General features: G+C 41.6%; 1 protein-coding gene across 1 annotated transcript in view; it reads right to left on the bottom strand.

Annotated features, from left to right (window-relative positions):
• The window catches only part of grk5l (G protein-coupled receptor kinase 5 like), a 47,973-nt gene extending 25,891 nt beyond the window's left edge, over nt 1–22,082 (bottom strand). The window contains exon 1 of the mRNA XM_057831485.1: nt 21,581–22,082. Coding sequence (XP_057687468.1) covers nt 21,581–21,632 — 52 coding nt within the window. The 5' untranslated portion in view covers nt 21,633–22,082. The remainder of the gene's footprint in view (nt 1–21,580) is intronic.
• Between the last annotated feature and the right edge of the window lie 577 nt (nt 22,083–22,659).

Genomic DNA, 22,659 nt, shown 5'->3' with positions numbered 1-22,659 from the left:
AATTGATTAAATGTATTGAAAATGTTTATTTTTTTTATTGCCCATCGCAAAATACATGCACTTATTTCATTACCATACTCTGTTGCGATTCCTTTTAAATCAAATGGTAAATTCATAAGATATGTGATTAAACTCAAATAATGTCAACTTTTTTAAATTTGTGTGCATGGTAAAAAGATTGTGGGTTCTGAAAGTATTCCGTTTTTCTCCAAGTCAAACTCACAATTATTCAGGTCTATGTTACATGAATGAGCTCAAAGATTCTTCACTGTTAGCTGTAATTACAGAATTCTAATGGCCTCGTGATTTGTGAATTTGTTTTTTTAATCGCTCGGTTGCGTTTCCGTTAAAATAATGTGGTTTAGTCTTTCATGTCCATTTGTTGAATACTGTCAGGAAAACCGGGCAGGCGGGTGGTGTGGACCCAAATGCAGGGAAACAAAAAAGCAGCAAGGCAGGTGGCAGTGAACTCAAAAAACATTTTAATAATAACTAACAAAAACACAAAGTACAACCAAAAGTACTGGGGATCAAAAAGGCAAGGTTCAAACAAAACTTACTTTATCGGAGGGACTAATACACGAGGGCTTGGACAGGACTTCGACATCGACATTGACAATGACGCAACAAGGAGTCAACAGAAACTTGAGTTTATATACACACAGAGACAAAGGGTAACGAGACAACAAGGAACAGATGGGTGACACAGAAGGATGCAGTTTGGCGGATACCCTAGGAGCAGGCACCACAGGTGACATCAATTGGCAATCACAGGAACACACTAAAGGGAACCAACACAAAACCCAACAGAATATTAAAGGAAATTTAGTATATAGACAATATTTTTACTTTTAAAAGAGATGCTCGCCACTATGACACGTGTGAGTCAGCAAAATAGTAGTTTGTTAGCATAACAATGATGTTATATTCAATTTCACGTCAACTTTGGTGGACATTTGGAAACCGTTTTTATACAGCATGTAATCCATGTAAAACAGTTTTTTAGAGGACCACGGTCGAGAAGAGGTCATGTGTCCCCAGACAAACACCAAGCTTGAATGTATTAATAACTCGAGTCAAAATATCCCCTAAGAGAATCATTAACTCACAGCACCTGCTTCTCATCAACATTGTTTTAGACTCCATAAGCTATAAGCAGCCACACTCACTGACTTAAGCTCCTGGAAAACAGTTAATATATGAAGTTATGTTCCACATCTGTGTGCTGTACCACGTTCCTGTGAGGTCCAATAATTTAATTTCCTTCAGTGAAACCATGACGTCTGTACAGTGAGAGTTAATCCCCACTCCTGCCACTGATCTAAAAATGAAGCTACTGGACAGCAATTTTGGAATCTGAAACAAACACATGATTTCTTGAGGAAGGGCACCACTATTTCATGTACAGTAATTCTAATAAACCTGTACCGGTACATGTAACAAACAATATATTTTGTGTGTTGAGGGTGGGCTGTTCCAATTTCTCATAAAAATCTGATCTCTTTTACAAATGTTTTACAATTTCTACTATTTCGAATTTATTGTTCCTTAAAAACCTGTCAAATTGAGGATGGGCATTTCGGGGGTCAAATAGGGGCTGCAAATCACATAAATGAATAAATGTCAACATTAGGACCGATTTAAGAGAAGATGCCTATATTTATTGCTTGGTCTTTTAGTTTTTTTTTATTGCTGATGAAGATGAAGGCAAATACTTTAAATGTCTCATCTGAACCAGTTATTTTCTCATTGTTAAATCAGCTACTGACCAGCAGAGAAAATCTGTGGAACACACTTTTATTATCTAAACAACCTACGAAATGGGGGGCCATTTTACAACACATACTGTAAATAATCATGAATAATCCAAACTCATAACAGATTAATCTGTCAGGGCATGTTGTGGTTTCCTGTTAATCAAAAGAGTCTGCATTCCACTTAACGGTGTTTGTTATGTTAACCTGATATACATCTGCCCGCTAAAAAGAGAAATATTCAGGCAGGAAGCAACAAATCATGTCGAGAAGGCAAACTGTAAAAGAAAAGTTAATATATAGTAACCCCATGAATGAACTTTTCAAAGCACCTACTCTTACTACTACCACTGACAAGGAAAAATCCCTACTTATTCAATAAACCTGCTGCCTTACAAAGTTGCACAATTAAAAGTTAGGAAAGCCTCTGTCCTCTGGGAACTATTTTGCCCTTGCTCCCAGACTGTAATTATTTATTTTATTAAACAAAGCTCATGCTCTCAGGCTCTGTCACTTACACAGGAGCAGAAATACACACTGCACTGAGGCGTTGCTGTGAACAGGCCCATGTCAGTTTAATTTGTTCCATACGGGCTGTGTGGTCACTGAACTTTATTTATGTTTCCCCTTAACAGCTCTGACATCATCAAGGCATGTCAAGTTGAGTAAAAATAAGGTTAAAGAGGAAAGGACATCCTCCTGGCACTACACTTAGAGGGTACCAGTATCCAAAACATTTATGTGTGTGACTGTGACCTCTCCAGTAATGTCCTTATGCTTGATTTAACAGTAGTGCTCCAGGCCTCATCCATCCACACAGTGAAACACATCCTTGCTTGATCGTAAAGTTCAAAACTGTTGACACACAAAAGAATCCAAGCCATTAACCAAATGTGGGGCAACCCCCACTACCACGCACGGTAAATACACACACAACGCTTCAAAACTTGTTTTATACTGTATACACACAAGTTGGCTTAGTGCACGTACAGTATACCTACTTTTATTTGTCAATAGGAACAGAGAGCTGTATTTTCCTCTTTGCGGACAAGTTATTTTTTTACATGCCTGTGCTTGTTCACTATTTATCTAGATGTATTCTCCAGTCCTTCTGAAACCCCTACAGCGCATAAACTGCGAATGAACGCGGAAGCACCAAAGAAGTTTGATTCACCAACAGCTCATAGAATAGAAACAGAGATCTTTCCGGAGATCTGAGAATGATAACTCTGGATATGTGTAAGTGTAACGGTACACGCAGGTCCGTTGTGGAGCGTGGAAACCTCCCTGCCGATTCCTTCATGTAAGGACGCTAACGGCTGCGGCGTTGGCTCAAGCTTTATTGGCGCAGTGGTTACCGTCCTTGCCTGCTGGGTGGAAGCGTCATGGCACGCGGGTTCGTGACCCGGCCTGGTCCGGTTACATAAGGAATCATTTAAAATTAAATTGGAAAACACCATTTGTAGCCGATCTACCCCAGTATTAGTAGTTAGCCAGTCATTGTGGATTCAGCTCAGGAAAACTACACTTTGTAGATTTTTTTTCATTCTGTATAATAACCCTTTTTTTTCATTCTGTATAATAAACCTAACTAGAGTATCGTAATTTGAATTGAATTGAATTTATTGTCATTTGTCATCATCATCATCAACATCATCATCATCATCATCATCAGCATTAAAATCAACGTAAAACAAAAAAGAAGGAAAAAGGAAGAAAAGAAAGGGGAATATTTGTTTATCCAAGAAGATGAAAAGAGACATGACAAAGGGAACGGAAAAAAGCCAAAGCTTATCGGGACCCGTCCCCCTTCCACCAAGGTCGCACAAGCAACAGCTCATGATCAGTCCAATGACAGTCTAGCGCCTACTGTTCAAAAAGTCATTAATTTCCATGGAGATTTCACATATAAATTTATGTATCTTTGATCAGTACATGTCCTTGATTGGTGAGTGGTGAAAGCTAGGGGTGCTTTGGAGGCTCGCATGTGTTGCATCCACTTTAGAAGATTTGTAGTCAGCATCCCATTAGGAGTTTAGTCATCATCATCTCGAGCGAGTCTCTCTTGATCACGCAGCTCCGCGTCAGTCTTTGTGGCCAGTCGTGCGGCAGCGTCACTTAGCATTGCCTGTTCCTTCATTAACAGTGCCAACTGGTCGCCGTTGCGTCGAACGATCTCCGCTGCGTCATGGAGTTGGTTCTTCATCCTGATCGAGAAGCGACGAACCCAGAGAGCAGCCAGTAGCATCAGGAAGGCTAGCGCCAGCAGCGTGCCAAAGATGTATAGATCCTCAGCATCTTCTATCAGGAGGGACGTTAGGCATAGCGGTCTCCATTTACCCCAGGCGTCCTCCACATATCCAGACGTGAAGGTGGTCACTGGGCAAGGCCGTTGACCAGAGTTAGGTCGCATCGTAGAGAATATTCCATCCATCGAGCTCAGGGCCCAGTTAACCAGTTCCATAATTGCCTCCGGAGGAAGTTCAGCGTGTACGTAGCAGAAGCAGAGTCCGTAATGTGATTTCGATGCGGGGCGCGTCCCAGAATTGTTATGTCATATCTAGTTGTCCCTGGCATTTAGCATGGTTTGGTGTGAGGACATTCTTATCTGTGTCGTGTGTGCTGTTATTGTTATATCTGGGCAATGTACTGGCTTATTATGCTTTTCTTATACATTTTTTTGAAGTAGTTTAATGAGTTTATATTCGTTAGCGCTGCATCACATGTATTCCATAGTCGAGCCCCAGTGTTTACAGCGGAAAAAGATTTCATTTTAGTCCTAATGGACTGGTAGGAAAACGTTCGGGATACTCTCAGTTTATAGGAGGATTCTTTAATGCAGAATAAAGCTTGCAAATTTGCTGGAAGACTGTTTGTGTTGGCCTTATACATCATTTGAGCTATTTTGTAGTCAACCAAATCATGTAATTTCAGTGTTTTGGACTTGATAAAGAGCTCATTGGTGTGTGCTCTGTAGGAAGCTCCATGAATAATTCTAATGGCTTTCTTTTGGAGAACGAAGAGTGGGTTGAGGTGCGTTTCATAAGTTCGTCCCCAGATCTCCAAGCAGTAACTGAAATGTGGAAGGACGAGTGCGCAGTATAGGGTTTGGAGAGCCCTCGTATCTAACATGTTTTGTGCTCTATAGAGAATTGAGATGCTCCGAGCAATTTTGTTTCTCAGTCTATCTACATGAGGCTTCCAGTTTAGACGTTGATCAATAATTATGCCTAGCACTTTGTGCTGTTGTACCCTTTGTATCTCTACATTATTTATTTGTATCTTTAGGTTCATATCCAAATTTTTTCTTCCAAATACTATGTATTTAGTTTTCTCAAGGTTAAGAGTTAATTTGTTAGCATCGAACCATTTTTGCAGTTTAGCTAATTCCACATTTATTTGTTTAAATAGACTCTGGGGGTCTTTTCCGGAACAGAAGATGTTTGTGTCATCCGCAAAAAGCACCATTTTTAGATTAGAAGCTAGATGCAGGTCATTTATGTATAGGATGAATAGTTTCGGTCCCAGGACGGAGCCTTGGGGCACGCCACATGTAATTGGACGAGTTGTTGATCTGCACCCTTCATATGATACATATTGCCAGCGCCTCTCCAGATAGCTTCTTATCCAGTTTAGAGCGTTACCTCTCATACCAATCAGAATATTGTTATAATGCATGTTTAAAATTTCATATTGTAGTCAGTCTTTCTACATACATTTGCACATGGGAGAATATGATCCAAATAGTCTGCGTCAGAAGTGAGTGTTCTGTGTGTGGGTGCTGTACGGTGTTCACAGATTAAATCATGATTTCACCTTGACTGTACCTGATATTTTGTTCACAAACACCTAATGAGCCAACACTTATTATCTCATTCTCACAGATTCTCACATCTCCTCCTTTGTCTGAACTGCAAAATGTCAATCTAACTGTTGCATAATAATTTGGAATGCTTCAAAATTTCAAGATAGTTTATATCTGCTTTAAATGTCCATGATCGAATATAGCATTGTCCAAAAATGAATAAATAAATACATCTGAATGTAATCATTGTCGATTAGGGGGGTGTGGATAACTAATATAAAAATAAACAACAGTATGAAGAGATTGGATATACATAACAATGCAGTTAAAGTTCATAGTAAGCTTCAAAGGTTTGTTACTTCAAGAAGACATATTGGAGCCACTCCTATGGCTTCTTATATTTTTTGTTTAACTGTAGTTTGTGTTTGTATTGCTCAGAAAGCTGAAGGAAACGCTGGCCACACCTGAGCATGAGGAGAAGACTATTGCCGGAAGACTCTCTTGACTGTTCTGCAATGATGTCATGTTGCTCCCTTTTTCTTTGCAGTGCTATTACCAGCTCTGAAGTGAGAGGCCGGCGGAGCATTTGGGATGTGGGCCTTCAGGTGGGACTTAAGTACCTCCTAATACTTCCATCACATTGTAATACAATATACAGAAATACTCCTATGCGTGAGAATATTTTAACGGAAGCAAGAAACATAAACCTTTATTTGCCAATCCATAACATCTAAACAACTCCATTGCTCCCGACTGCAATGTAGTTCACACTCACAGTCAATATTTTTTTAAAAAATTGTGATAAAAGCATAAAAACTTTAAATACTGTATATCATACAATTTTTCTCAATGTCCTTGTGACCACTCCTCTAAAAATAATAACAAAGTTGATGCACACTGAGGCGTTCAAACCCGTGACGATAACCTAGCATTAGTTGTTGCTGGAGTGGTTTTGTGCCCGTGTATATGGTCATAAGGGGGGAAAATGCATGGAAGGAATGAAACCTCACAAGAGCAGACAAGGCAGGGTACATTTCCTGTCTAGGAACATTCAGGTGCAGCGGGTTTCCTGTTCTAATAATACATTAACGATGGAATGTGGAAGGGAAAAAGCATAAGTGCAGCTAGCACATAAAATTTGTACAAATTTTATAACCTACTATCCTTATAGATTACAGTAGGACATTTTTTTTTTTTGTAAAAGATTAAACTCAACAATATTTTTCCCGAAAATGGATTACGATGTAGCTTGTGGTTTAGTCCAGGTTTTAGGCAGATGTTAGCAAATGTTTTATTTTTAATCAAACACTAATGATAAAAAGTCTGCTTCAAAGACTACCAAAATCAGAAGTATATTTGTTTCGCCAAGTTTATTTTACATATTTTATTTCATTTCTTGTTTGTAGAACAGACTGAAAATGTGTTGCCTCAACGTTTACATTGTTTTACTGAGCGCAAGTTTGTTTTCTGAATGTAAACCAAACAGTGCTATTTTGACGAGTTTGTTTTTCTTATTTAATTATTGGCTTTCAGCACAAACAAGTGATTTCTTTTTTTATGATTAAGTATTTGAAATAAAGAGTCTAGATTTTATTATCATCTCTTCTAACACTCAAACACTCAATAACGATGTCTATGTGCAATGGATGCATTGTGTGGGCGCTAGGGCTGAATGATATTGGAAAAAACGGATACTGTGACTTTTTGGTGGGCTTGCAATATATTGCGATACATTTTGCGATATTAAAACTAGAAGAATTTTCACCAGATACATTGAATAGCTCCAGTTAGTTGGGTCACCATGACCGTATTGTATTCATATAATGCCATTTAATTCAGGCTAAGGGGGCTCATCTGTGAATGATGAAGATTGCTGTATTTAAGAGGGATCCATAAGGCAATATAAAAGCATTGTGTAACATGTAAGAGCAAAGCTTAACAACAACAATAAAAGCAGCTCGCCTGCAAACTCAGCCGAACATTTTACGGCACAAAATGAAGTGCGAGCTGCGTGAGAGAATTTTTGTGCAATCTCTCCCACCTCCAACCGGCAGAACCGCATCCCCAGTGTCCAAAAAAGCAAAAAAAAAAAAAAAAAAAAAAAAAAAAAAAAAAAAACTATATGTTGTTCGATTAGCGCGACGCGCTGAGGAAACTTCTTATGAATATCCTGCAGTTAGATCCTGTCAAGTCACCAAGCTGCGAGCTTGGAGCTGTCTGAGTGGGACCTCCCCAACGTAATAAACGATGGGACCAGCGTGGCCAGGGGTCTGACTAGAGGGCGTCGCAGCCTCAACGTCACCGCCTTTGAAGGGCGGGTCAAAAAGGCCTCCACTATGCAGATAATTAAGACGACAACTCGGCGCAACAAGAATTGCCCCATGTAAAAGCATAAAAGCTTGTGGCTTTTATGAAGCAAAACAAAAGTTTCAAACAATTGCATGTGCTGGGTTGGAACTATTGCGCATGCACACATTGCGATGGCAATGTTCAAACGATATATTGTGCAGGCCTAGTGGGCGCTCAATTCAGGGAAATGAGTAGCCTCATCAAATGGCTTTTGTACAAAAACAAAGTATGTATGAAAACTGGGACATATCAATGCAAAAAATAAAAAAAATAAAAAAGTAACCCTTTGAAAACTATGGCATATAATTGATGATTCAACGCAAGAGCATAAATAGTCTCCGTGAAAGCCACCTTAATAAAAATCTCAACAGTGGCACGACCTTAGTTTTGGTAAACCTCCATAAATGATAGTATGACCACAATGGCAGAATAATATTGTACAGTACTTGTATTGCTGTTGTTAATGATTAAACATGATACTGTATATGATTAAATGTTATACCGTGCACTTTTATGACACCTAAAGATGTTTGATAAATATTTTAGCCACATGTTGTTCCAGTAACTGACTATCAACTATTAACTATCATTGACAAGTCTCTGGCTCTCTCGCAGTTTGAAAAAGAACTTGCCATGGCAGAGTGTCATTGCATGTGCTAAGGAAGCAACGTTGCATGCAGCTGTTCAAGATTGGAGAGGTATTAAAACATACACGTGATATTGATTATTCAAAGATTAATGCACATGAAATATTAAATGGATGTTCCGCTGAAAATATGGAAACAATACAAACAGCACATACTCAAGAGACAATAAAATGCTACTGCAATGCAAAAATCAAAGTAATAAGAAGTGGAAAACCCATAATGCAGTGTGCTTGCTCAGGACATTCTAGAATATTATAACATAATTCATGTATTCTGCATTCATATTCATTCTGCCGATTTTTTTTTCTTTTAAATTGTTCTCTCCTGTTTCCCAGAATTCCATTAAACAACCCCCGAAGAACAGGCGTGAACTTCAGTTACATATACTGTACTGCGTGTGTGGGCAGAGGTAGCAATAACAATAGAGATGCAAGTGCAACAGAGCTGAATATTTCCACCCAAGAAAAAAATGAGTCACAATCCCACACAAAACAAGCAGCTTTGTGATGCCAATGTATAAATGTGCATCTCTGCTTTTTCTTTGGTGATGTTTTTAAGTAACGTAGTACTTACTTCTCGTATATCCAAGAAATCGCTGTTCAGACTCATACTCACGTTGCAAATATAACACATAGTATTTTACAGAAATCTTATTGTTATTGAGCAACCTAGTATATCCAGTGGGGCAATTAAGTATTTAGTCAACCACCAATTGTGCAAGTTCTCCTACTTGAAAAGATTAGAGAGGCCTGTAATTGTCAACATGGGTATACCTCAACCACGATAGACAGAATGTGGAAAAAAAAAAACTGAAAATCACATTCTTTGATTTTTAAAGAATTTATTTCCAAATTAGAGTGGAAAATAAGTATTTGGTCACCTACAAACAAGCAAGATTTCTGGCTGTCAAAGAGGTCTAACTTCTTCTAACGAGGTCTAACGAGGCTCCACTAGTTACCTGTATTAATGGCACCTGTTTTAACTCATTATCGGTATAAAAGACACGTGTCCACAACTTCAGTCAGTCACACTCCAAACTCCACTCCAAGACCAAAAAGCTGTCGAAGCACACCACAGACAAAATTGTAGACCTGCACCAGGCTGGGAAGACTGAATCTGCAATAGGTAAAACACTTGGTGTAAAGAAATCAACTGTGGGAGCAATTAGTAGAAAATGGAAGACATACAAGACCACTGATAATCTCCCTCGATCTGGGGCTCCATGCAGATCTCACCCCGTGGCGTCAAAATGATAACAACAGTGAGCAAAAATCCCAGAACCACACTGGGGGGACCAAGTGAATGACCTACAGAAAGCTGGGACCACAGTAACAAAGGCTACTATCAGTAGCACGATGCGCACCAGGGACTCAAATCCTGCACTGCCAGACGTGTCCCCCTGCTGAAGAAAGTACACGTCAAGGTCGTCTGCGGTTCGCGAGAGAGCATTTGGATGATCCAGAAGAGGACTGGGAGAATGTGTTATGGTCAGATGAAACCAAAATAGAACTTTTTGGTATAAACACAGGTTCTCGTGTTTGGAGGAGAAAGAATACTGAATTGCATCCGAAGAACACCATACCCACTGTGAAGCATGGGGGTGGAAACATCCTGCTTTGGGGCTGTTTTTCTGCAAAGGGACACGGAACGACTGATCTGTGTAAAGGAAAGAATGAATGGGGCCATGTATCGAGAGATTTTGAGTGAAAATCTCCTTCCATCAGCAAGGGCATTGAAGATGAGACGTGGCTGGGTCTTTCAGCATGACAATGATCCCAAACACACAGCCAGGGCAACAAAGGAGTGGCTTCGTAAGAAGCATTTCAAGGTCCTGGAGTGGCCTAGCCAGTCTCCAGATCTCAACCCCATTGAAAATCTGTAGAGGGAGTTGAAAGTCCGTGTTGCCCAACGACAACCCCAAAACATCACTGCTCGACAGGAGATCTGCATGGAGGAATGGGCCAAAATACCAGCAACAGTGTGTGAAAAGCTTGTGAAGAGTTATAGAAAACGTTTGGCCTCCGTTATTGCCAAAAAAGTATTGAGATGAACTTTTGGTATTGACCAAACCTGGTGGCGCATTGTGTTACTGGTAGTAGCCTTTGTTACTGTGGTCCCAGCTCTCTGTAGGTCATTCACTAGGTACCCCCTGTGTGGTTCTGGGATTTTTGCTCACCATTCTTGTTATCATTTTGACGCCACAGGGTGAGATCTTGCATGGAGCCCCAGATCGAGGGAGATTATCAGTCGTCTTGTATGTCTTCCATTTTCTACTAATTGCTCCCACAGTTGATTTCTTTACACCAAGCGTTTTACCTATTGCAGATTCAGTCTTCCCAGTCTGGTGCACGTCTACAATTTTGTCTCTTTGGTCTTGGCCATAGTGGAGTTTGGAGTGTGACTGACTGAAGTTGTGGACACGTGTCTTTTATACCGATAATGAGTTAAAACAGGTGCCATTAATACAGGTAACGAGTAGAGCCTCATTAGACCTCGTTAGATAAAGTTAGACCTCTTTGACAGCCAGAAATCTTGCTTGTTTGTAGGTGACCAAATACTTATTTTCCACTCTAATTTGGAAATAAATTCTTTAAAAATCAAACAATGTGATTTTCTGTTTTTTTTTTCCCACATTCTGTCTCTCATGGTTGAGGTTTACCCATTTTGACAATTACAGGCCTATCTAATCTTTTCAAGTAAGAGAACTTGCACAATTGGTGGTTGACGAAATACTTATTTGCCCCACTATATAATGTGAATGTAATGGAAATTAAAAAATGACTTGTTTCCTACACACAAAAAATAGATGACCGAATCTATACTATTCACCTGGTTTCTCCTGATAGGATTCAACCGAGCTACTTTAGAATTACCCACATATCTATAGATGTATGCTCTTCAGTTGTTCACCCAAATAAAAGCCAACAGCATGTCATGCCATGGTGACATGTTTCAGGAGGGATGGCGCAGGATAACTGTTATTGGAGAAAACATGGATGAGTAATGCATTTTGCTACAGGCGTAATTGCATTAGTTAGCTGACATAGCCAATTGAGCTGAGCACAGACTCCATATTGTACGGATGAAATTCATGAAGGTTGCATAGCTCTTGTTGTCAAGAATTTTGTTAGTATTGCTGAGACTAGCTTCCATATCGTGCTGGGACTTGTTGTGGCATCGAAATAGTTTCCCTCCATCTCCCTGATGAAGACTCTTGTCCCTACTGTACGTTTAAAGTGTTAAAGTGTGCACAAATTACTTGTATGGATAGATACTTGGTTGTTGTAGAGTTTTCCTAGTTTCTTCTTTAGACAGCTCTGTTGGTTGCAGCCACATAGTGGTCTTTATTTGGCACTAATTCCTTTAAAATATGAATAATCAACTCTTTGCAAACCGCTCAATGGGCTCTTATCACATCCTGTTAATGCCATGTGATTATATCTGTTCTTGACGTTTTCATAGTCTCGACGAAACAGCGTAAAAAAAGAACATTAAAATACCATTAATATTCCTATGTTCCAATGATCATTACATCATTCATAAAACACCAAAATTGTTTCAAACTACAGTGGATTTCTCAGCAATGTTGAATTCACTCATAATTACGTCTATTCTTTCCCGGAATTTGCACTCCTAGACACCACATCGCATTGAAAAAATCATTAAAAAGGAGAAATAGACCTTGTTTTAAGATTCAGGGTCTAGAAATTAACAATACATTTGAATCACAAAGATTTGAGATATTGCAAAACCTTAATATTTTGTGTGTTTTGTGCTTTTAATGGACCTAAAGCAGAAATCTAATGAGCTTCTCATGTTTGCTCATCTCAAAACCTCCCATTTGTACTTAATCGTTGCATAAATGTGGCTTAAATGTTTTCCCATGAAGACTGATATTTTTATGGGGAAAGGAGGTGACGTTGTTACTGATGTTTTTTTTTTTTTTTACTACAAAGGGTGAGTAAAACTAACTACTGTTTGTATTACGGAGCTGGTTGTGTCATAGACAGCAATATTCAAAACAAGGAAGTTGAAAGAGAATGCCAGCAGGGAGCAGGAAAGTGGAATTCAGTCAGTTGCAGTCCAAACTAAATACCCCTGCTCTGTTACCATAATTTAGTCAGGCCATCTGGATGCAGCACTCTAGCTTTCCCCTCATGCACTCATTCACATCAACAGCCAATGACGTTTGTCAGTTTTGGAATCTACAACTGCCGCCGGGCGGAGTTGTGAATGGGGAGGCGATGCACACACACATTCATGGTCCATTTCACTCCACTGACATACAGGAGTGTGGTTACATGCAAACAAAGGAATTCAACCTAGAATTACGATGCAGGTTGCAAATAAACGTGAATTACTGTCAGACAGGCATGTTCAAGCAGATCATAGTCCCTGAGCTATGTCATTGTCAGGCCTGAATACTGTACTATTCTTCCTGATGATCAGCTGTCACACCAGCAGTTTTCCCAGAGAATGCATAGCATACAGTGATGGCATTGTTAGCGCATTGACAGTGGCAGTCAATTGATACACGGGTGACCATGCTGAGAGATCAGGGAGTTTTGTTTCACCACACGCACTCATCATCCATAAAGCATCTTCCACAGAGATTGGGAAGCGGCTCCGCAGGAAAACGGAGATCGGATGGCAGTTGCCTACTCAGTTTGTTATGTAACAATCAATCTGATTAGACAGCTGATGGGCTGCATCTAACTGATTGGGCACAATACTATTCTGAATTTATATAAGTCAGTGGTCGTGATTGCTTTGTTTTTTGTATTGGTGAGTTGGCCATCGGAAATAAAAGATGAGTCATGTTTTCTTCATTTTGAAAATGTATGATGAACATTTCTGCGATTTATTTTTATGTCTGTAAGAGTCAACACTTGGCCACCAGTGGCTTAAACGTCAATAGATATGCATTTCGAAAACGTGTTTACGGCTGTTGTTTAGTTCTAAAATTTGAGGGTCTAAACTATCATGGCCAGAAAGCATTATGAAGATACAGCAGATGCTTCTCAGCTGTGCTCTGCTATACATGCTGGGCACTAGATTAACCCAAAAATCAACTCCTATTTGGAACATAAAGAAGACACAAAGCAATAACGCCTCAAAACAATCTGTGGCGAGTTTGATTGTGCGGTGTGAGAACTAAATATTAGGGCATTCTCAGAGTTACTCCACATAAGATATGGTTAAGATTAGTGCTGCAACGATTAATCGATGAACTCGAGTATTCGATTAGTAAAAAACTATTCGAATTAAATTTTGCTGCTTCGAGTATTCGTTTAAAGTGGTGTTGTAATGGTTTGTTTTGAAAGTGTTTGCATTTAGTTTTATTCATTTGGGTGGATACTAGTGCTGCAACGATTAATCGAATAACTCGAGTATTTGATTAGAAAATATTCAAATTCAATTTTGTTGCTTCGAATATTCGTTTAATTAAAGTGGCGTTGACGCAGAAAAAGCATTTGACAAAGTCAACTGGTTTTTTCTCTTCAAAGTTTTGGAAAAATTTGGCTTCGGTGAGCCATTTATCCGCTGGATAAAAATATTCTACAACGCCCCAAAAGCCACTGTAAACACAAACGGGGTCATTTCACAAAGTTTCTGTCTTCAAAGGGGAACTCGACAAGGCTGTCCACTCTCACCCCTATTATTCGCTCTATTTATTGAACCATTAGCAATTGCAATAAGACAAAACGCTAATATCAAAGGGATCTGCTCGCACACATCGGAACACAAAATTAACTTATACGCAGACGATATACTTTTATATCTAGAAAAAACAGAATCCTCCCTACATGAGACTTTTGAACTAATAAAGACATTTTCACAAATATCAGATTATGCTACAAATTGGTCAAAATCAATTATAATGCCCTTATCAACAAACTCATGGAATCCTGCAAATCAAAATCACAATATTCCAATAGGGAATATAAAGTATCTTGGAATCAACATTTCACCAAAACTTACAGAATTAACTAAACTAAACCATACACCCCTCCTAGCAAAAATATGTGAAGATTTGACACACTGGAATAATCTACCCATCTCACTTTTGGGCCGGATAGCAACAGTCAAAATGAAAGTATTACCACAAATAAACTATTTGTTCTCAATGATCCCCTTTAAACCCACTCAAAAATGGTTTCAAGACCTAGACTCAGCCGTCACAAAATTCTACTTTAAAAACAAGAAAAACAGAATTAGCCTTGCCAAATTGCAAAGAAATAAACCAGAGGGGGATCTAGAGGCCCCTAATTTCCAACACTATTATATAGCAAATCAAATACAATATCTTATTAGGTGGTTATATCTTAACACTGAACAACAGTCATGGCTAGAATTAGAGCAAACAGACTGCAACCAAATACAATTGGCAAACCTCCCCTTTATTAGTTCTAGTATTAAGCACCATAGCTGCTTCAAAAACCCAATGATAGCATGTACCTTGAAAGCCTGGTGGAGAGGTATGGAAATTACGCAATCACAACAAGCCCCGTGTAAATTCTCACCAATCTGGCACAACCCAGACTTTGGAGTTAATAAAATTCCTATTTATTTCAGCACATGGGATGATACGGGAATAAACCAGTTACAGCATTTGTTTAAAGATAATACATTCATGTCATATGAAAAAATATTACAAGATTTCCAGATCAAAGGGGTCAATTTCCTTCAATACAATAAAATCAGGGCAGCCATCAGAAGCAAATTTCCATCACTAACGGGTACGTTAGACCCACCACCTTTCGTAAATAAAATAATAAATATACATCCTCAACAAAAAAAAAATACTTTCAAAAGTATATAAAGCCCCCTCATGTAACAACTCTACTTGCCTACCAATCGAAAAATGGAATAACGAACTTTCGGTAACATTAGATAATAACTATTGGTCCAACATCTGTAAAAATGCATTTATAATGACAAAGAATAAGAACCTTCAGCTTATACAGTTCAAAAAACTGCACAGATGGCATATTACTCAATCTAAAATGCACAAAATGGGGTTCTCCCAATCCGATAAATGTACAAGCTGCAACGAAGATACTTCAGATACATACTTTCATGCTCTTTGGCAATGTAAACCAATACAAGATTTCTGGGCACAGGTAACGAAGAAACTCTCTTTCCTATTGAACTGCAGGATTCCATTGTCTCCAACTCTTTGTCTGCTTGGCGATCTGAATACAGTGAATATCTCTATCCATCAAACCCGTCCACTACTAGCAAGTCTAACGATAGCCAAAAAAACAATATTGTTGAATTGGAAAAACAAACAAAACATTAGCATTAACCAATGGCTAAATCTAATCATTGAATATATAACATTAGAGAAAATATCTGCCAAACAGACAAATAAAATGGTCAAATACGAACAACAGTGGGAAACGGTCGCAAGAATGATGAACATAGAATAAGGATTCTCTCTCACCTGCGAAGGAATGCCACAAAAATAATAGAAATGTATACATAAATGGATGTATGCGGGGTGTCCAGGGAAGTTGTATGCATCCTTCTGCAGCTGGAAACTGGACATGTTTAAATCCGAACTGTTTTATACACTCCCAACAGCATGTAATAAATAATTTTTCTTCCTTCACAGTTTAGTCGGTCAATGGGCTTATTTTACAAGGATACTCATAGACAATTTGGTTTCCAGCTGCTGGGGATCATATGCAACTTTTTTTGGAACACCCTATATATTACTTATCAGACTTGGAACAATTAAGGAACTATGCGTAAATAATACACTTCACTGGTCCTTGGCATACATCTAATGGTGTTTGATAAACCTCTTCTTCTATCAGCTTTACAGGTGGAGTTTGTTGGCGTCCTGCCCTGGGCCGTCCCGCCGCCGGTCTTGGCCCCCGGGATTTTCGGCCGGGGCTTGTCTGGTTGCGTCTGGCTGTGCGGGGGGTCCCGTCGGGCGCGCGCTGGTGTCGTGGGCGGGTGGGGGGGCCGCGCGGGTGCCGGTCCGGGGCCGCGGCCCTTCCCCGGCCGGCCGGGGTGGGGTGGAGTTGGGGTGGGGGCCGGGGGGTGTATGCGGCAGCCATGGTTCCCTCCCAGGTCCATCCGGCCGGAGCCGCGTCTCCCTGTACCGGGTGCCGGGGAGGTGCCCTCTGGTGCCATACCGCGCGCCCCTCTTGGCCCGGGGGTGGGTTGTGAGGGGTGCGCTTCCCTCCCCTTGGTCTGTTTCCGGCCCTGTCCGCCTCCCTAAGCCGCGGCGGCCGCGGCTGCCCCCTGGCCGGTGGGGTCGTTGGCGGGGCCTCTTGGGGCCCGCGGGGCCTAGGGTGAGGCTTGCTGTCCCTTGCCGGTGGGGTGGACGCCCCCTGGTCGCCGGCGCTTGGTGTGGCGCCTGCTCGGGGTGCGGGGTGGGTGCTCGGTGGGTGGGAGGGGGGTGGGCGGTCGCGGAGGCGCCGTGGGTGGTTTGGGGCGGGGATTGATCGGGGCCCTGACGCTTCTTCCGCCCTGGGGCCGGTGGTTCTGGTGGACGGGGCCACGCTCGCGGGAGCCTGCCTCTTAACTCACGCACTTCTCACTTCGGCACTGTAAATATTTTTCACCCTGGCACTTACATGCTCATACATTTCTCCGGGGAGAGTTGGGACGGGGCTTTACAGTCCCAGCCCGACTCCCCCCTGTTTTTAATGCACCACACACCAAGGTTGTGGGATGGTTGGGACCTGTTGGGGGGGGGGGGCCTCACGGCTGCCTCCTCACCATAGGCCCCGCCATCCCTGCACCTTTTTTAAAGGCACCACACACATCATACTCCACAGGAGAGCTCCGGCAAAGGGCGGTGGGACGGGCGGCTGGACAGAAACTCCATGCTGCGGTCCCACTGCCCCAAGCCAAGCTCTCCTATTTTAATGCATACGTTGCACTACCCTCCCCTCACACCCCCATCACGGTGCTGGGTGATGGCTGCCAGTCGGGAACCTGGCAGCCACAGTAATAGGGTGGTAGGTGGGTCCCACACTTTTTCTATATGGCGTGGCTCCCGGGGTGTGGCCTCCCCTCTGCCTCGGCTGCCGGCCGCGGGAGTGGGTTGGGGGGTCGGGTCTCCGATCTTGCATCGCCCCGTGGCAGTTCCTGGGCGTTCTCCTGCCTCTGCCTTCCCCTCTCTTCTCTGGCTGGGCATCCGCCCTGCGCTCCGTCGCGGGTCGCTGGCTGGGCGCCGGTGTATCAGCGGGGTGTCGCCTGCACCGGCGGTGGACCCTGCCTTGCCTGGGGCTTGGTGGGCCGCTGGGGGTCCCGTGGCGTGCCGTGCCGGTTGGGGGGCTGTGGCTGTGGCTCGTGGCCCGGGTGGGCGGGCGGGGGTGGGTGTAGGCGTGGGGTTGGTGATCTCTTGCCATCCCTGAAGGCCGGTTGATGGGCACGCGGGTGGCCCGGGGGACCACCCTGGGTCCCGGGGGGGGGACGGTGGCTCCTTTGCTGGGCGGCGGGAGGAGGGATGGGCTGCGCATGGCCCCCCCACCCCCCCGCCCGCCCTCCCTCCCCGGGCTGGCTGGGTGGGGGCCGTGGCCCTGGGTTGGCGCCCGCGCGGTTTCTCCACCCGTCTGCGTGGCTGTCGCGCGCCCGGTGGGGCTTGCGTGCTGCTGGATGTGGTAGGGCATGCTCGGGTTGGGGGTTCCGGTGCCGGGATTGGCGATGCGGCGGCGTAGGGTTGATCGCCAACGGGCTTACACTTATAAGAGATTCACACGATTACTGGGTTCTAGATCACAGAACTGATTTGTGTACACTCTACCCCTTTCAATCACTTAGCTTATAGTCTTATAGACACCCCCAGCCCCATTCTCCTCTTTCACTGGCCAATTGGCCCCCACATGGTGTAAACCGGAAATACATCTCGCTGACGATAGCACCAGCATATTAGTAACTAGTTTAGATGTTCAATGTATTTCTTGTTGTTGTTTGTGTATGTGTTTCTTTTCTTTCTTCTCTTGTATTTCTTTTCTTCTGTCCCCCCATAATCCCTTCCTGTTCGCTGCTTTGTCATAATAAAAAGGTATTTTGAATGATCACAATGGGAGTATGTCAGACTCTCCATGTGAAAAATTAAAACTGTTCAGAATCCGGGCACTTAGACTTCCATTCTCTGTGTCAAACAGCTGAACAGGACAGGTTTTAAAAAAAAAAAAAAAAATAATAATAATAATAATAATTAAAGTGGCGTTGCAATGATTTATTTTGAAAGTGTTTGCATTTCATTTTATTGATTAAGGTGGATACACTGCCCTCTGATTGTCTCATTTCACATGGCTGAATCCAACTGCTCCCTGTTAAGACCAATGTTTTTGTTTGAGCTCATGTTTTTTAATGCATTCGGAAATTAGTTTATAGATATAGTTGGCCGTTTTTTGTGGGAATATGTGTCTGAACCATTTGTTAAGAGCATGGTAAAAAAAAAAAATTGCATTTTATAGCATTTAAACTAGCGGAGTTTTGCTCTGTGAGTTAGCCAATTGTTCTTTTGTTGACACAGATTCTCATTTATTCATTTTTCTATACGGTTTGAGGCTCAGCTGAGGTATTTTGATTTTTCATGTTCCTTATCCGATTACTCGATTATTCGAACTAACTAGTTTATCGATTAATCGACTACTAAAATAATCGGTAGCTGCAGCCCTAGTTAAGATTATAATTCAGTAACTCATCCAGCTCACCCCATGATGAGGGACCATCCGCTGTCCTTCCTCTCCCACACATAACCTGGAAGAGGACCAATGGAGCAACTAGGACAAGCAATATCTGTCATGGGTCATTAGCTGCTCTTATTAATTTGTAAAGCTTGATTCTCCCGGCCCAGTCATGCTCTGCTTCCGTAAAACAAATGTTCAGTCTGACCAAGGAAGCTTCCTGTCTCACTTTATTATGCCATTATTTCCCACGAAAACCACTCACCCTGGCTGCCCTCCTTTTTCCAAAGTATGTCGTCACCATGAGATAAATGGACTACCTAGACTCTACTCCTCCGTCATGGCACAACTCCCCAGATGCATGTGATACAAGAACCCACGTGCTGTGACAGCATTTGTGTTAGTAACACAAGGGTGCATTCGACACTTAGAACTCCAATCTGTCGAGCACACTATCATTTTACTTCTTGTGAACATCAATCATAAAGTGAGAATCAGTATGTGTCTTTAAACACGTTGCAATCCTGCAGTGTTATTTTTCAATTAAAAATATATATTTTGGTGGGTGTTGAGGGTGAGAGGGCCAAAATGGCAATTTCATTCTGTAATTTCCAAGTGTGAACATTTATTTGAGATATGTGTATTTTTAGATTAGTGTGGTCACAAAACTGATTGAATGATTACCTCAAGCCACCACTTTATTATAAATCAGTGCCAAATGCATGCAGATACAAAACGTGTGCTGTTTTTGTTGTTGTTGTATTTTTCATTCATTTCAATCCAGTGAAGCTGGATGTGTATTATACGTGACCAGTGTTGTTTTGGAGTAGGCTGCTTCTTATGTATAGTACATCTAATTTACATCTTAAAGGCATCTGTCCAGGTTTCAGTGCCCTTTTTGCCATTGGAAAAACTCTTTAAAACTGGCATATGGCAATTTTTCCATTGGTCTGTTACAGCTTAGATTGAATATAATGAACCGGGGGTGCCCACACTTTGTTGCCTCACGAGCTACTTTTCCAACAATCAACCAACAATGGTCCACAATTTATACATACATAACTTTAACAGCTACTTACAGCCTGTTGGTGATTATATTTCTATTGCAACAGGATGAATTCATACCATAGAACTTTAATTCCACAAACGTGTGTTTCAGAAGAGTGGCCTATTTATTTTTACATGCATGCAGTTCCCCTGTTCAGATCAGTTATCACCGTTACCAAGATCTTTCCACTCACAACAGGTTGACAGTGCAGAAAATAGTTATTGTACATAGTGTATTGTGTACACTGCATTTAAAGCATTGGCTGCCATTAAAGACACAAGATGTCCAATCCAGTTTGTCTGGGACCGGCTAATACTGATTGGATTGCTAGCACAATTAATGGCATTGAAAGATGAGCATTTACAGCCAGTCCTCCCAGGTTAAATGAAATGGGCATCTATCGTTGTCAATGGTATGCAACGAGTTAAATTCTATGAGGGAAAAAAAGTCAACTTTAGAGTTATTGTGGGGCATAAAGATGTATTTCTATTGTGATTCATTTTATATTAATAATTTTGTTTATAAATAACATTTTTTCATATATACAGTACTTTTTATGAAATAATTATTAATAATATAGTTTTTTTTTTTTTTTTATTCAAATAATATAGTCAAGACCTAGCGTCCACTTAGGTGGACGTCACATTTACATGACTCAAAATGTGACATCCACGTATGATAATGCCAGGTCTTTATTAGGTTATTTATTTAACCCCTTAATGTCCATTGCACCAAATTAGGAACATTCCAGGTCAAAACAGCCGCAAAGCTTTTTTTGGGGGCTCAGGTGCTCGTTGTCGCAAATTTGCATCATACATCAAATCAATTATATGTTCATTATTTTTTAGTTTTATCTATTGTATTACATATTTATTATTTTTTCTCAACTTCATTTAGCATGTACTTGAAAACAAACAGAAGTGAAGGATTCTTTAAACATTTTTTTTTTAATCTAGGCGTTAATTTCCAAATATAGTAACTTGGCAGTAAAGGGTTAAGTGTGTTCAATTCTTTGAGGTTATTACCAATGAGAGTATTCATTTGAATTTTGAAAACGGATGTGGGGAACAGGTTTGCGCTTACAAATAAGAGGAAAGCGCGTAATAGCTAAAACAAAGACAAAGTAGGTGACTAATTCGTATGTAAAGCTGATTTCCCAGTGAGTCGTTCCAAACGTTAGTAGTCATGTTGCGCAAGGTGTGGGAATCATCTTGCGGGGTTTACCTGCAGTAACGGCCAGCTCTGTCTAGTTCATCTTTGCACACATTACACCAAGCGACAACAAACACAGCACAGGCATGTTTGATGCTTTGACTTACCTTCCCTGGCTTTAAGCAGTACAGTGTTGGCCACAATATTCTCCAGCTCCATCAAAAAAATAAATTAATTTAAAAATCCCGAATCCAGAGGTTCACGGTACACAAACGTCTGCAGTGAAACCACCGTCCTTTAGACTCGTGTGATAGCGTCCTTACTCCTCGTTTGCTCCCCAGCAAATTTCACTCATGACAAAGTCGTATGAGATAAAAGAGGGTGTCATAGGGCTGCTTGCGGTACACGAGCATGGTTCTTGCGGGATGAAAGTGCGCCGCTGCATTTCTACTACCGCAAAACCGTCCGGTGCATGATTTGGCTACAGAAAATCTCCAAAGCATCGAAGAACCACACAAGAGTCGCATGTGTTGACAAAGCGGCTCCCCTTGGTGGATTCTTCACGGCGGGACACCGAAAGCTTCCCGTTTCAGGCAAAGGTTGGCTGAGTGCACCATAGAGGACGTCAGCGCGCCCCTCTGCCTTGCTGGTACGTCATCAAAAATGGGCTGGACCCCCGTCCCCAACATGTGTCAAGTCCACTGATCCTACCGGAAGTACCCACGTGTTTCCTGAGACCTCAAAGTAAAAGCATCGTATAATGGCTTCTATTTCCGACTCTTCTTGTGTTGCATATTTCAGTTTTACCAGCCAAGCCCAAGAGACATTTTAAACAAGAGCGTAGGCTTGATCTCAACATTGGTAGGGACAATATGCAGGGCTGTCAACAGACTTGCAGAGGCCCAGGGATAAGAGACCATTGTAGCCCCCCCGCCAACCCCACCCCACCCCTGCCACCAGCTTGTCACGACAACATACGCAGTACTTTTAACACTTTGCAAGCAATAACAGTGTAAATTTTCAAATTATTTAATTTGAGATGGACAGTTAAATTTAACAGACCGTAATGTGATGTGACACAATATAAACAAACCATTTCCATCTATTGTACATGTAGGCTACAATACAATACAACTGAGAGTGCTATGCCTGCCTGCTAAGCAACAAAACAGTATAACTAAACATCCTGTGCCTGCCCCCTCCAGTTTTTGAGCAAGCTCAATGGAGAGCATGGCTAGGTTGTTAA

Source organism: Corythoichthys intestinalis, chromosome 3, assembly GCF_030265065.1.
Source record: "Corythoichthys intestinalis isolate RoL2023-P3 chromosome 3, ASM3026506v1, whole genome shotgun sequence".
NCBI lineage: Eukaryota > Metazoa > Chordata > Actinopteri > Syngnathiformes > Syngnathidae > Corythoichthys > Corythoichthys intestinalis.
Note: the sequence above shows the minus strand (reverse complement) of the source record. Positions and strands in the feature narration are given on the sequence as shown.